The following is a 14,437-nucleotide window of genomic DNA, read 5'->3' on the forward strand; positions in this document are numbered from 1 at the left end:
TTGATCAGTTTAAAAATATATAACTGGTGGGTTTGTTGTGGTCCTGATTCAATTAGAAAGGAGTTAATTCCAGCACTGAAGTGCAGCTTAAATACCTGTCTGGGAATTGCATTTTTAGCACACTGGCTTGACCTTTTACTAGATAGACTAGACTGGCACAAATTTTGGATAAAATAGTCCCAATAAAATTAACCTTTCTGTTTGAAACTTGAAAGAGGGAACTATTTGGTAGGGTACTTCTTCCTCTCTTCTCGTTTTCCTGTCCTTATGAATACACACAGCCTTAGGTACAGTACAAATATACACAGTCAATTTTATTGTAAAATAATTGCCACACTTTTTTTATTGATACCACACTTCCACCAAAAAGGGTTATTAAATAAATACTACAAGCAAACAAACACCTGCTCTCTTGCTACCCAAAGTAATTGACCCGGAGACCTACTTACTACCCACTCAGACAACACAGACTCGAACCCCTCTATAGTGGTTTATGAAAGCAGAACACGTATTGAGCGTATTTTCTTCGTATCTCCTCTTAAAGAAAATTCACTCTGCAGTGTACCAAGAAGGAAGCATCTCATGTTTACGGTAGAACCATAGAATAGTTTGGGTTGGAAGGGACCTTCAAAGCTCATCTAGTCCAACCCCCTGCAACGAGCAGGGACATCTGCAACTAGATCAGGTTGCTCAGAGCCCCGTCCAGCCTGGCCTGGAATGTCTCCAGTGGTAGCTGGAAAGTAACACTGCATTTGACTGCAGGCAAACTGTGTGGTGACTGTTCACCCCGCTGGTGGTTGTGCCTGCCATTACGTTTCCAGGGTCCTCCGCTGCTCACAGTGAGATGTGGGTAAAAGCAGAGTGGCCGTAACATGCTCTCTGCTGGGTTCCTTGGGAAGTCTAGAGCCTGCCCAGCACAGTTTCCAGAGATTTCTTAAAACAAAATAAAAGCCTACCAGCTACCTAAAATAAATGCTTTTGTTCTATGGTGCGTATGGTGGAGGCTTTTCTCCAGGCAAGAAGTAAGTCGGTGTATAGAGGGCTGGGGCATTGGGGGGAAGACCATAGCTGGAGCTGGACTGAGATGGCGGCTGAGTTTCTTCTGATAGAGAAATGTCAGTAGATGATGTTCCTGGAAAATTGCTGGCAGGCTGTATATAGACAAAGAAAAACACATTGTTCAGTAAAGCATTACAGTCCCATTTGCAGCTCTGAGTTCAGTGTTTGCCATGTAAGTGTTATATAATAAGCCTCATGATTAAGTTTATCATGCATTGCAGCACAACGTTCATTTTAGCATGATGGTGTCTAGTGAAACAAGACAGATTCCATCTGTAACCCAAGTCACTTTTAACAGACATTGCACATACAGCTAGGCAATAGAGCAGAACAGGAATTTCTGCAGGAAAAGGTGCTCTGGCTTCCTGGGTGAGGCACTGCACCCGGCTGGCTGATGAGGTGACGTGTAGCTGCTCATTTCCAGGCATCACTGTGAAATTTAAATTATCTCAGATGTAATTAATCTCAGTTATAATACTTGCATAAATGCAAGGTCCTACTCCTGTGCCAAATGCAGAATCCCATTAAGAGAAAATTTTACAGGTAGGCATGTGTCTCCCTGTAGGTATTACTTTGGCTGTCTCAGTGGCTGAAGGAGGCATGAAAAATAGATAGAGCTTAGGAAGCAGCCCATGTTCAGCAACAAGCAGATTTTGCTAAAACAAAAGAATGCATCTAGGGACTAATGTTCTGGATAAAATCCTACGACTACTTTAAACCAGGGTTTGTCATTGATTTAAAGCAGGTCAGGATTTCATCCCCTCCCTCATAAGCCAACACATGCCAGTCCTTAGGGTTCATCAGAAGAGTTGTGTTCAGCTCCCCTCAGGCTCAGGCCTAAAGTGCCTGGAATTTAAAAAAGAAACAGAACAAAACAAGAAATCATAACCATGCATCTTTTTCAAGGGAAATGAAAAATCTGGACAAGTAAACACTGCTTCCTGCTGCAGAAGAAGTAATAGTCACCATATAGAAGGCCAGTACCAGAGGTGGCACTGGGACAATGGCATCTCAGAACTGGCCAGGGCTGGCAGACCCCAGGCCATGGTCCTTCTCCGTGGGGCTCCAGCTCAGCAGGGATCAAACCCCCATGGCCAGGAGAAAGTTGTCCTGCATTTGTACCACAGGGTGAGTTAGTGAGTGAGAATGGGGACATCCTGACAGAAAGGTTGATTGTGCCCTTTTACTCTCCAGGAGGCAGTGCAGGTACACTGACAGACCTGCTAGTTAGACCAGCTCCAAACATAATAGCAGTTTTGAGTAGTTTGGTTTTCTTTAGTTTATTTTGAAGTTGTTGCTTCCCGTTCCCCCTCAAACTGCAGCCTGTTTCCATCTGTCTGCCTGGAATTGCTTCTGTAACGAGTTCTCCTCTGGCAGGAACGATTGGCACAACCCTTCCTGCTGTCATCACCACCAGTCCCTGCACAGCTAATCATTTACCTGACCAGTTGGCAGGCCTGTTACCACAACTAGTTGTGACTGAACTGTACCAGTAAGGGCTGAATGTTTTTGTTAGCACATGCCACAGTAAGCAAAAGAAATGCTGGTTACATCCCTGTCAAAATGCATTCTTGTTATCACCTTTTATTTTTTGCATTTGGCCAATTTCTGCTTGTGGACAAGGAAGGATGAGGTGAACTGAGAAGCATTTATCACCAGCTCAGGTTGTGATTTTTTTAAAGACTTTGTTTGTCCCTCCAGCAAACAGTTATTCAGTGAGATACGGGATTCAGCAGAGGACTAGGACTGAATCTGCTCAGTGATGGGAACCACAGGTGAACTCAGGTTCACAGCCTTTGAGCTAATGGAGCTTCAGTCCATGCAAATGTGGGAAGCACTTAGGCTGGGCTTGTTGGGTACCAGACTAACCCAAGGTGGGATATGTTCCCAGGAGGAAGAACTATGGCTGTAGATTTCCTCTGCTCGAGGTGAGAGTTCAAACTGGAGTTATTAGTTGGTAATTGATTGCTAACTGCTTTATTTAATTAACTAGCATCAATTAACTTTCTCTCCTCCTCCCCGCTCCCCATCTCTTAGCTGAAGAAGGTTTTGCTTCTTTTGTTGTACTGAACCATCAAGTGTGTGACCCTGCCCTAACTGGGGGCAGGTGCAGGGCAATGTGAAATGCAGGGGCTTAGGAACAGTGTTTAGCCAAACATTGAGCATGCCAAAGCAAAAACAGAGAAAAAAAAGTGCATCTTGGGGGCCTTATTTGGATCTTGGTCTACATGGAAGCAAAAACATGATACCTTTTGAGATGCCCAAGGGCACCCTCTGCCACCTGCTCCAGAAATATGTGCAAGTCTCACGTAGACTTTGGTCTACATCAGCCAGCCCTGTACGGATGTCTTGTGAACTTCAGGCCATCTCAGGTGCCGTATCTTTAGGCAACTGAACTGCACCCTTAGGATCCACAGCTCAGCCTCAGATTTTGACATCTCAGTCGAAGGTTCAAGGATGTAGATATCTAAGCGCACAGCATGGTGACATGTAGCAACCAAATTCCACCCCTAGTCAGTGGAAAGGCCTTTAGGGTACATTCATGCCACTCACATCATATCTCTTTAGCCTGAGTGAGAAGTGCCTCACTCTCTCTGATGACTCCGAAGGGTCAACCAGCTTAGGTGGAGTCTCCTGCACTGTGGATGCCCACATGTAAGTCCCCAGACCTTTTGGGATACCATGGGATATCCCAGACGTTCACACAGATGTGACATGGAGACTCCTGGGGGGACAGCAGAGGCCAGGTGGCTACCTGATCTCATTATCAGTCAGTACTAGATCGCTACACACCAACAGCCCCTGTGTTTAGCCAAATGCGTTCCTGCTCCAGGGCCTGTAGGTGCCTTAAGGACCAGGACCAGCTAAGCAGGGCTTGTGGAGGCCTAAATCACTGGGCACTGCTTGGAGCACTTACATGGGTCAGGAAGACCTACCTACAGCTCCATGGATTCAGCCCACAGCTCCCAAGTAATGGAAATGGATGACAGTCATGCTTCTGGCTGTTCCTTATCAGGCCTGCTTCTAACATTTACCCTTTTGTAGCTTTTAGTAAGTTTATTATGATTTTTTAACTCATATACTGATGCAGAAATTAATTCCCTCCAAACTACAACATGATGAGCTCATACACATAGGAAGGCTATTGCCTTTTTTTTTCCAGGAAAAGAATTAAGCACTCTCCTTTGTGGAGCCCAGTGCTTCCCACTAACCTATCCTGGCTTGGAGATAGCTGGTGGTGTCTGCTTCTGAATGCTATGAAAGGGAGAGAAGAAAAATGAACACATTTCTTAGAAAAAGCAGAAACCTAGGAAAAAAACTGTGTTTATTTTGGAATGCAGTTAAGAACTTGGGATAAATACGATGTATTTCTGTTTGTCAGTGGACAAAGAACTGAACAGTTACAATTGATCCTCATTACTACTTGTGTGCATCTTTTCAGCTTAATTGCTTTCTTTCGCCTGTTTTTATCCCTTTCTCTCTCTATTCTTGGCTACGTGCTAACAGAACGCAGCAGAGCAGCACAGCTTTTCAGCTAAAAGCAAACAAAAAAGGATCTCCAAGTGTGCTCTTTTTTTCCCCTCTCAACCCATGGTCTCCAAAGGCGCCTGGCCCCATTTACGTTGATAAATAAGATGTGCCAAGGACTGTTCTCTGGCTGTGAAGCCAACTGGCACAGCACATATCATATCGCTACAGCTGAACTCTTACCACCAAACCAGTGTGACTATATGCACACTGCCTACCAGGAAGGGTTCATTGCCCTCGCCGTCTCCTGACCCCTTCCTGGCCACTGCCGGGAGACTGTTAGGTGGTCTGGGCCAAACCCATACCAGGACCATGCTAACAATTCACTGGTCTGGATGGTCATCATGTCCCACTACTTGTGCCCAGTAGCTTACTGGACCTGAACAGATGTGGGGAGGCTGTGGGGAGCTGGTCCATAGCGAGTTCATGCTAAACATGCAGTGTTTTCAATTAAGAAGTATTGCAACACTTGTGATACCCACCAGTCTAGCACTGCACAATCAAAGTATAACGAGCCACTGGATTGAACAAAACACTCCTACTGTGCTTTAAAAATATGTAAAACTCCTATGATTACTCCAGGGTCTCGGTACATTCAGTTATTTACCAGCTCACCCTCACTCTGGGGCACCACTCCCTGCATTTTGCAGGCCAGGTCTGGCTGGATGCAGCACAGGCTTGGAGCACAACTTGCACCTCATCCTTCTGAAGGAGGTGAAGCTTATGTTGTAACCCCTACCCCAAGGGGAGAAAGCTGTACCTCCAGCAGCTTTTCCTCCTGCCTTCAGGCCAGCTGACCCAGGTCAGTAAGGCTCACCAACCTCTGCCAGCTGCCATGGCAGCTCTCTACCTGTCTCCCAGCAGTGAACCATCACAAGTGCTTATAGGAAGCTAAAAGATAAAAGGCTCCATCTTCTGATGAGCCCCTGTTGGTTCTTGTGGCAGGCGGCCATCTGGGAACTTGCTGGGCTGCAAGTGGCACTTGAATCCCTATGTTTAATAGCAGCTGATGGACTAATTCCTTAACCCCTCATTTATACTCTTCCACAATATCCTGTGGTATTTGAACCTTCTCTGGTGTGCAAAAACTCTTCCTATTTCTGGCTTGTCTTGCCAACTAATAGCTTTACTTGGGCAAGTTATCACTAATATCCAGCCACAATCCTTTCCATATCACTCAATTTCACAGACCTCATTTCCTCCCCTTTCTTGCCTCCTTTCCACCTGATGACTCCTGATCTACTTATCTCCATATTAACAGTAAGGTGGACTAAGTTGTGTAAACTTTTCTGCCAAAACCTGTTGTGTATCAGATGCTTCCTTTGGCTTCCCCTCATGCCTCTGTTGCTGCTTTATGTTGCTCAACACAGGGGCTACATTCACCTTCATGACTACTGCAGCCCAGCTCTAATCCCACAGTGGGATTCCTGGTCAGCAGAATCCAAAGGATGACCAGAGAAAGGATGAGATCTGAGAACAGACTTGAAAACTAGGCCCAGACTAAGTCATCTCAGAGATGAGTCTCAGTTGGCATGCAACCTCCTTGCCTCATTTCAAACCCCCAGGAGCCCAGATCTGCCACTGCAGAGTTTGTACTGAGGGGCCACTTATGCTTTTCTGATGGAGTAAAAGAAGGGTGCCATTTTGTACTGTACCTGAAGAGGTAATGGGTAGGATGGATATGTAGAAATAGTTGCTGCAGAAGGACAGAACCCAGCGTATGTCAGGATCTGTTGGGCTGGATTGTACAGGATCTGAGGAGGAGGTGCGGCACTGAAAGCAATTTGGGACAGAGGTACCTGTTGAACACAGGGGACAACAATATATCAGCACAGCACAGAGAGGGCTGGAGCAGAAACTGGCTGTTTTCCAACACAATACCAGTACTAGGAAAAAATAAACATAAAAACCAAACCAACAAACAACAAAAAAACAAACAAACAACAAACAAAAACAAAGCAAACCAAAACAAGCAAACAAGGAGCAGACAGAATGAGGAGGGTGTATCTGGAGTGAATTTTCTGGCCAGAATTACACAGTTATTTTAATAATCTTCCCTTGGAAAAAGACTGCTGGTACTTCCCTAGCACCAGTTACAGAAGCACTGGCAGGACTCCAGACCCGAGACAGCCTGAAGAGCTGCACAACACACAGCTTTGACAACCTCCTCTTATCCACTCCAGCACCAAACACCCAGTCCTTGCTGCAGACTCTTTCCAGTAGCAACCACCCATTGCCCTCATGTCTTTTCTCTCTGCTTTCCTACACTGATCGACAAAGATCTCCCTTTCCATACCACACGCTCATCTTTCACAGCTCCCTCTCACTTAGGAAACGGAGTTTGCTGCTGGCTGTCCAATACCATCCCCCCATGTGCATATCCCATTCCTGCTGCATAAAATTCATCATATCCCATGGCTTTATTGGCATGTCCCTTAACTGCAATGTGAGATGAGGTTTGCAGAAAGAAGTGTTAACACTAGCTCATATTAAACAAGCTGATACAACTGGGGGAGAAAAAAAAAAACAAAACTGAAAAAAACAGAAGTTAAATGTGAAAGGGGACTTTGTGTTAAACCCTAAAACCTTGTGCTACAAAACTATTTGTGAAGGACAGTAGAGCTCTGTGAAAGATTTTCATGTCCCTCTGCTTTGCAAAGCAAGACAAATCTAGTGCTTTCTTTTCTCTCCTTTGTTTTTGTTAGCAGATTCCTCTACATGAGAGCATGGAATTTTCTTTTTACTGAAATAATAAAACATAGTGCTTGCAAGACAAATGCTGAAGGCAACAGCCAGGATTTTTGGTTTTTTATCATTTCCTTTCAGATACATCAGTGAGACATACAAACCGCCGCATCCTCTGAAGATAGTGTGAGATCTCACTGTGACTGAGAAAGAGGCACAGTGATTGTGTTTGTAAATGGAAAACATCACCTAGGTCACCTCTGAGGTTACCTGACAGTCTAGGGCTTAGCTCTCTGGAGAAACTTATCACCCCAGGAGCTGGTGCAGAGAACAGCAAGGCCCAAAAGCAGATAGCCTATTTCTTGTGAGAAGGCAAGTCTCTCATCTTCAAGGTACCCTCACCAAAACACCTCCTTTCTACCCGCCCTGCTGGGTGGATATGGTGAGGAGAAACAAAGAGGCACATAAATATGGCAAGAAACATTTGTTTGGCCCAACATGAAACACAGATGGCTGTTCTGCACCTGTCACCAGTTTTCTGGTGTGGGTCCCTTTGCGTGCCACTGTCCTCCCAGGAACCTCTCTCAGTCCTCTTATGTTCTCTCCACTCACAGCAGCATCACAACAGTCATAGAAGACAGGTTTGGGGAGTCAGCCACCCCAAATCCACTGATCAGAGCACCTTATTATCAGGCTCTCTGATTCCACTCTGGAGCTAGCAACAACTCGCAGGTATTGAAGCTTTTATCAAGTATTCCAGTAATGACACTGTGTTAAATTAGTCACATACAATACAGGGGTAAGTGGAGATGTTTTTAAACTGAAACACCACCCAAATCAAAGAGATAAGGAGCTGATAACCAGCCAGGGAGCGCTGCCAGTGCCATGTGGGCACCTGGGGGCAGGGAACCGGGTGGTGGATGGATGGATGGATGGATGGATGGGTGGATGGAGGGGCTCTCTGGCTGCCCCCCACCCAGCCCACGTGTGTTTGGCTGTGCTGCTTCAGAGCAAGAGAGGTCAGCTCCACAATCCGACAGACTTGCCAAAGCATTTATTCCTGAGCTGCGGCTGCTGTTAAGGTCAGACTGCACCTTTAAGTTGTACAAGTTCTAAGGCACGAACACATTGGCAAGTAGCTCAGTAACTAGGGGTTCGTTTTGTTTTTCTTTACAGAGCAGGGTGAGGGAAGAGTAGAGGAGATAAGGGAATGATTCCCTTAGATTTCCTTGAAGACTCTCCAAAAAGAGACTAACTGAAAAAAAAAAGAAAAAAAAAGCTGGCAAGCCCCCAGCACCATACACAGTTCTGATTAGTGCAACCCTAAACTCAGGGCAGGCAGATTCCTTGGCAAGGTGTGTCAGGAAAACATCTACAAGATGGATAGGGTGTCAGGGAAGGGAGTATCTAAATGAACTCTTAGTACCTGCAAGTGAAGTTTTTCATGCATTTCTTTACCTCTGTCTTCTGTAAGAAATCATCAGGGTATTATTTTACCATTTTGCATATTATAGGTACATACCTATATGCATTATATCTTAACTCGCTTTTTGTTAAAACTGATTTTAAGCTAACTGCCCAGCCAATGTCCTACATCCAAGCACATGGTAGATCTGAAAAAGATGGTACCATTATAACCGCTGCAGTGCCCCCAGAACCCAGCAGATGACAGGGGACAGCACCATGGGTGACACTGAGGCCACTGAGAGCTGACACCTTGTGGGTCAGGAGAGGATGAAATGTTTCCCGCCAAGCCAGCACGGCCCTCTGGCAGGCAGCAAAATGGCGGGTAGCATGCCAGGGTCTGCAGGGAATTTGTCACAAGAAAGAAAAGCCACAACATGCAAGACAACTCTTCCTTTTTTCTTCTGTCCAGGAAATGTGATGGGTTTAGAGGCAGCGGCACTGTTTTGCAAACTCTCCCCTTTGTAACATGTTTTGGCTGCCGGTGTTCCCCAGAGATAAACATAACAGTTTTTGTTTGACTAGTCAGCCTGGCCCTGTGTTTTCTGGAAGTCAACCTCGGAGCAATGCCCTGAGGCCTTTCAGCGGGTTTTGCAGCTCTCCCTGGAAAATGCCATTGAGCATTTCTGTGGGAAGGTGACATCCTGAAAGAAAGAAAATTGTTCTTCCACACATTTCAAAGGTTTTTTCTCTTATTTCAGTCCCATGACCCTTTCTCTTCTTTTCTGCTCAAAGTTTTCTTGGCCCCATCTTTTCCCAAGAGTTAGTCCTTTCATAACAAAAGTGAACAGCAGATTAGCAAACCAGCTCTGGTCCGTCACTCAAAAGGATCCTGAAAAAGCAGAGGCAGGAGCAAGGAGTGGTCTCTGCATTTTGGATTGCTGCTTTACTAACACTTTAATAAGCACAGCATGGCTCCTGTGCTGCAGTAACTGACACAAACTCATCCTTCCCTTAAGCTAGTAAGGGTTTTTTTCCCAGTCCCGCTACAGAGGAGACACTAAACAGCTTATTCAGATCAGGTTTTTAGCCAGAGCCTGACAGACTCACTGCAGCTGAGCCCGGAGTTGGGGGAAGCTGCACATCCACTGCTGGTGTGATTTCCTTGCACAGTTTTATGCTGCACAGTCAGAGCACTCTGAGTTTGATCTAGGCTCTGTCTCTCAGCACAGGTATGGAGAGCCCAGTTGTGCCAGGAATGTCTCCCCAACTTGGGGTCCGTCGCGAGCACTGCAGTGATGGCCCCCAAGCAGCACAGAGGTATGCCTGGGCTGGAGCTCGTCCTGCTCAGCCTAAATCCCATGTAAGTCAGTTTTTGCGAGACAGATTAGGTGGAGTCAGGCTGGCCCTCTGCACCCTGCCTCATCTCAGGGGGAGTGCTAGCAACTCCCACAGCTACTCATCTGCCAGACAGGGGAAAATGCTTAGCAGCACTGAAAAGCTGCAGTGACCTACCAAGGACTTACAGTAGATGATGCCTGCATTCACCTCTTCAAGTAGCTGCTCTTCCCTTCGTTTCCCACTGTGGTTGTTTCTGCTCCCCTTCTGACATTGCTCCTCTCACAGGGAGGGAATAAATTAAGCTGGGAAAGCTGCTTCCACTCCCATCAGGCTGCCACAACTCTTCACTGTCTGGCTGCAATTTGTTATCAGATTCTTGCAAGAGTTCCCTCACATAAAGGATGGTTTACATACAAAGGCTCACTATGCTTGTTCGCCTTAAGCTGGAGAGAGGAATATTTCCAGCAAATGTTTTGCAACTCTTAAAAAAGGTGAATTTCAAATAATTCATACAGCCCTGCTCTGTCACAGGGTTCTAAGCACCCAATGCATGTTGTAGATAGCCTGGACATGCTTGCTAAGGGATGGTGAGTGGTCAGAGCAGGTCCTGGATGCCCTCCAGTCTGACTGGGTCCTTGGCTCACTGGCTGCCAGCTCTGAGAAGCCTCCTCCCTCTAGTCTGCCCACCCAGTGCACATCACCCATCTCTTGCTTTCTCTTCCCTGCTCCATCACCCTCATCTTTCCTTTCACCTGTCTTTCTGTTCCGTTTTCTCCTCCAAAACAGTCACCAGAAACATCAGGGTTCTGAATGACCTGTGCTGCTATCACACCTTGCCTCAGCTCCTACATCTCACCCCCATCCCCATGCTTCTGCCCCTTTAGTCTGGAAGACCATCTACTGTTCTGAGTGCCTAGTAAGTGGGGAGGCACTGGGTCTTCAGGCACTGCTGTAGCAAACATGACCACTGACAGTGATAATCCCAGGAACACCTACTTCACCCTTTTAACACATCAGAAAATCTAGGCAGATGAGGCAGTGTATCACAGAGTCCCTCCAAGCACACAGCCTCTTCTGAATGCAGTGGTGCACATCAGCACAACACAGTGGTGTGGCACAGGGAGCAGTTACAGGATGACATTCCTTAGTCAAACAACAGAGGAGGTTAATGTGACCTGAACACAACTGTTTAAATAAAGACTTGACTGCACTTAAGCATTAATCCCCATTCTTGGGGAAAGAACTACATAAGGTTAAACAGGCACATCTAGGACTTGAGTTTTACATGTTAGCTATAAACTAGCATCCTCAAACTGTGTGCTGGCACACACGTTCAGTGCTGATTTGTAAGGGAAAAAAAAGATGTCACAAACTGAACCGCCAGCATCTGTTCACACAGATGCCTGTTTTTTCCTTCCATTCATGTATGGACCGGGCTTGACCTACTTAGCTGTGAGCAGCTGGCAACAGCTTAGCCTAAAGATGTGACCCCAGACTCCCAGATCACACAGAAAACATGTTCAAAGTGCCTCCTTCACATGCTTACACTTCCTTGCTTTTAACCCTTTTGATAACATCAACAAGCACAGAACTCCTCATAGAAGGCAAAAGACTAAGCCTTACCATGTCTTTAAATGCCCCAAGAATGGCAGCCGTAATAATACCCAGAAACAACCCGATGATGTTGAGGACTGTGGAGGACCATAGAAGCCTATACAGGTGAACCACATCCTGACAGCTGCTCACACCGACAAATTCATAGTAGCTGGCGGACTGCTCTGAGCTGAAAGGGAATGCAGACAACGTCACTTCTGTGGGAATGGTTTTGCACATAACACAGGGCACCAGATGATCTGAAGCCCTCCTGATTACTTTCCTCTTTGGCAAAGTATTTCATCCATGCTCCCACCAAACACTGCTTAGAATAGAATAGAATAGAATAGAATAGTTTGGGTTGGAAGAGACCTTCAAAGGCCATCTAGTCCAACCCCCCTGCAATGAGCAGGGACATCTGCAACTAGATCAGGTTGCTCAGAGCCCCGTCCAGCCTGTCCTGGAATGTCTCCAGGGATGGGGCATCTCCCACCTCTCTGGGCAACCTGGGACAGTGTTTCACCACCCTCAGTGTAAAAAATTTCTTCCTCATGTCTAGCCTGAATCTCCCCTCTTTTAGTTTAAAACCATTACCCCTTGATCTATCGTAACAGGCCCTGCTAAAAAGTCCGTCCCCATCTTTACTATAGGCCCCTTTCATGTACTGAAAGGCTGCAATAAGGTCTCCCCAGAGCCTTCTCTTCTTAAGGCTGCACAACCCCAACTCAGCCTTTCATCATAGCAGAGCTGTTCTATCCCCCTGATCATTTTCTTGGCCCAGAAGAACTGGAGAAAGCTCTGCTATAGACAAAAACTGGCTCTGGTAATGCCAGCAATAAACATGTGCTTCAACTAATAGCAACCTTAATTTGGCTGATCAGTTGTCCGCATCAGCAGGAGCTTTTGAGCTTTGTTTGTTTTATTTTGTTTTTTTCTTGTGTGTCTCTGAGCACAGGCATAGACCTGGCATATGGATGCTGGTCTTATAATTTAGCTACCAGCTAAAGCATGCTTAGCACTGTTTTTTTTACCCCAGCTCACCTGGAAATCTGCTGGCATCTTTGAAACTGGGGAAGGCAAGTTGCTTAAGCATTAATTCAACCACAGGAAGGGAGATTTTGCCAGCTGGCTACGTTTATTTATGGTGCCTGTGGTTCCAAATTAACAGATGCAACACATTACAGTATAAAGATGTGCCTTTACACTGTAGATAGTACTATCCAGAAATCTTTATTTATATTTCTACACCGCACTGGTTATTGTAAATCAGACATGTTGTGAAGTCAATCCTCATTGTCTTGCTGAAAGTCAGAAATATCCTACTGCAAAATTTGAAACCACAGTTTCCTGCAGTTCTTTCCAGCACCTGCCTTAATGCCAGGGCACTAATGAGCTCCTAGAGCAGCTATTTGAATTGGAAAGGGTTTTTTAAATGCCAAGTCTGTTTTTGCACTGTTAGGAAATTGCCATCAGCTTATGGTGGAAACCAGAAATGTGCAGTTTGTGCTCACTATTCTCTTCTCTTCCTCCATCCCCAACACATGGGGCAGCAGTGGAGATCAGTTGTTAGGGAAAGCTCTGCAAAGGAAGGTAGCAGTGTGGAGAAACCCACAACACTTCTGGGAAGAACCAAGCCAAGCACAGTAATTCCTGGAAATGTCCAAGCATTTGCTGCGGGGCATGGTTCTGGCATTGCAGATCCACTACTGCTGAGTTCACTTGGGCCTTATTATGAGCCCATTGTTTAACTAAATAAACTTATAGCTTCAGCTGCCCTGAGGCTGAGGAAATTTGTGATCCTGCCTGTGTCTACTGCATGGCTGACACCAGGTCACTTAACTTCATGTAACTGTGTCTCCTACTTCTTCCTAGCCATCCTCTGAACTGGAATTGCCAAGTCTGTAGAGCAGTGAGATTTTCCATGCCAGTGCCATAAGATCTTGCTGTCCGCTGGGGATTGCTGACAATGGCAGAGCACACATCAAATCAAATCAGTTTATCATCAAACACTGGCACAGCAGGGATCAGTCCCAGATGTTTCAGACAAACCCTATGTCTTAGGAAGAATGGCACTGAGGATCTCCCTCTGGAGGGGGAGTATTCCTGACCTCTCCATATTGTTACCTTATGCTTTAAGGAACAGTTTCAGTCACTTCATTTGATAACTATGTATGCTTTCACCACTTTAAAATACGTCTTCTTTTCTGTATTGGGTTGAGCTCTTTGGTTCAGTGTTACTGTGCAACAATTAGTTGTGTACCATGGAAGAACGCATTCTTAGTGTAAAGACACTGTAACTATGATGTCCCCCCTCATTTGTCTATCATAGAATACATGTCAAGGTTGTGCATACTCTACCTTTCCTATGTAATTTGTTTTGTATACCTCCATCATGTCCAGATATAACACTTCTCACACAAGCAAAATACTATCACTTTCATAGGGGATTTTAATCCATTCCATAGACTTGCACTCACTTTGTGTGTCTTGTGTGCTAATACATCTGCATAGATGACCTCCCTCTAGTCCCAAATTAAATTTTGCTTCCTTAGATGAGTCAGGATCTGGGCAAGAGCTACTCTTCTATGCTCAGCCGTTGTGTAGAAGCCTCACTGTGCCAGCCTGATTACCCTACGTCTAAAATGTTTATGTCTGGCAGCATGCTACCAAAGGCCTATAGAGGGCTGGGGTTATTCAGGGCTGCTAGCATGTGAAAAGGACGCAAACTCCAAACAAAACAGGAGATGTAGAAAGGAAGAAAGATGAGAAATACATAGAGGGAAAGAAAGAAGAGTGACTGTGGGTGAACTGTAGAAGGCTGCAGAGG

General features: G+C 45.6%; 1 protein-coding gene across 1 annotated transcript in view; it reads right to left on the reverse strand.

Annotated features, from left to right (window-relative positions):
* Positions 1–983: 983 nt before the first annotated feature.
* TMEM255B (transmembrane protein 255B) overlaps positions 984–14,437 on the reverse strand; it is a gene marked incomplete at both ends in the record, with an annotated part of 75,770 nt that continues 62,316 nt past the window's right edge. Inside the window, 3 exons of the mRNA XM_080363524.1 lie at positions 984–1,151; positions 6,243–6,386; positions 11,641–11,800. Coding sequence (XP_080219650.1) covers positions 984–1,151; positions 6,243–6,386; positions 11,641–11,800 — 472 coding nt within the window. The remainder of the gene's footprint in view (positions 1,152–6,242; positions 6,387–11,640; positions 11,801–14,437) is intronic.

Source organism: Nesoenas mayeri (genome assembly GCF_963082525.1).
Source record: "Nesoenas mayeri genome assembly, chromosome: 1".
Classification (NCBI taxonomy): domain Eukaryota; kingdom Metazoa; phylum Chordata; class Aves; order Columbiformes; family Columbidae; genus Nesoenas; species Nesoenas mayeri.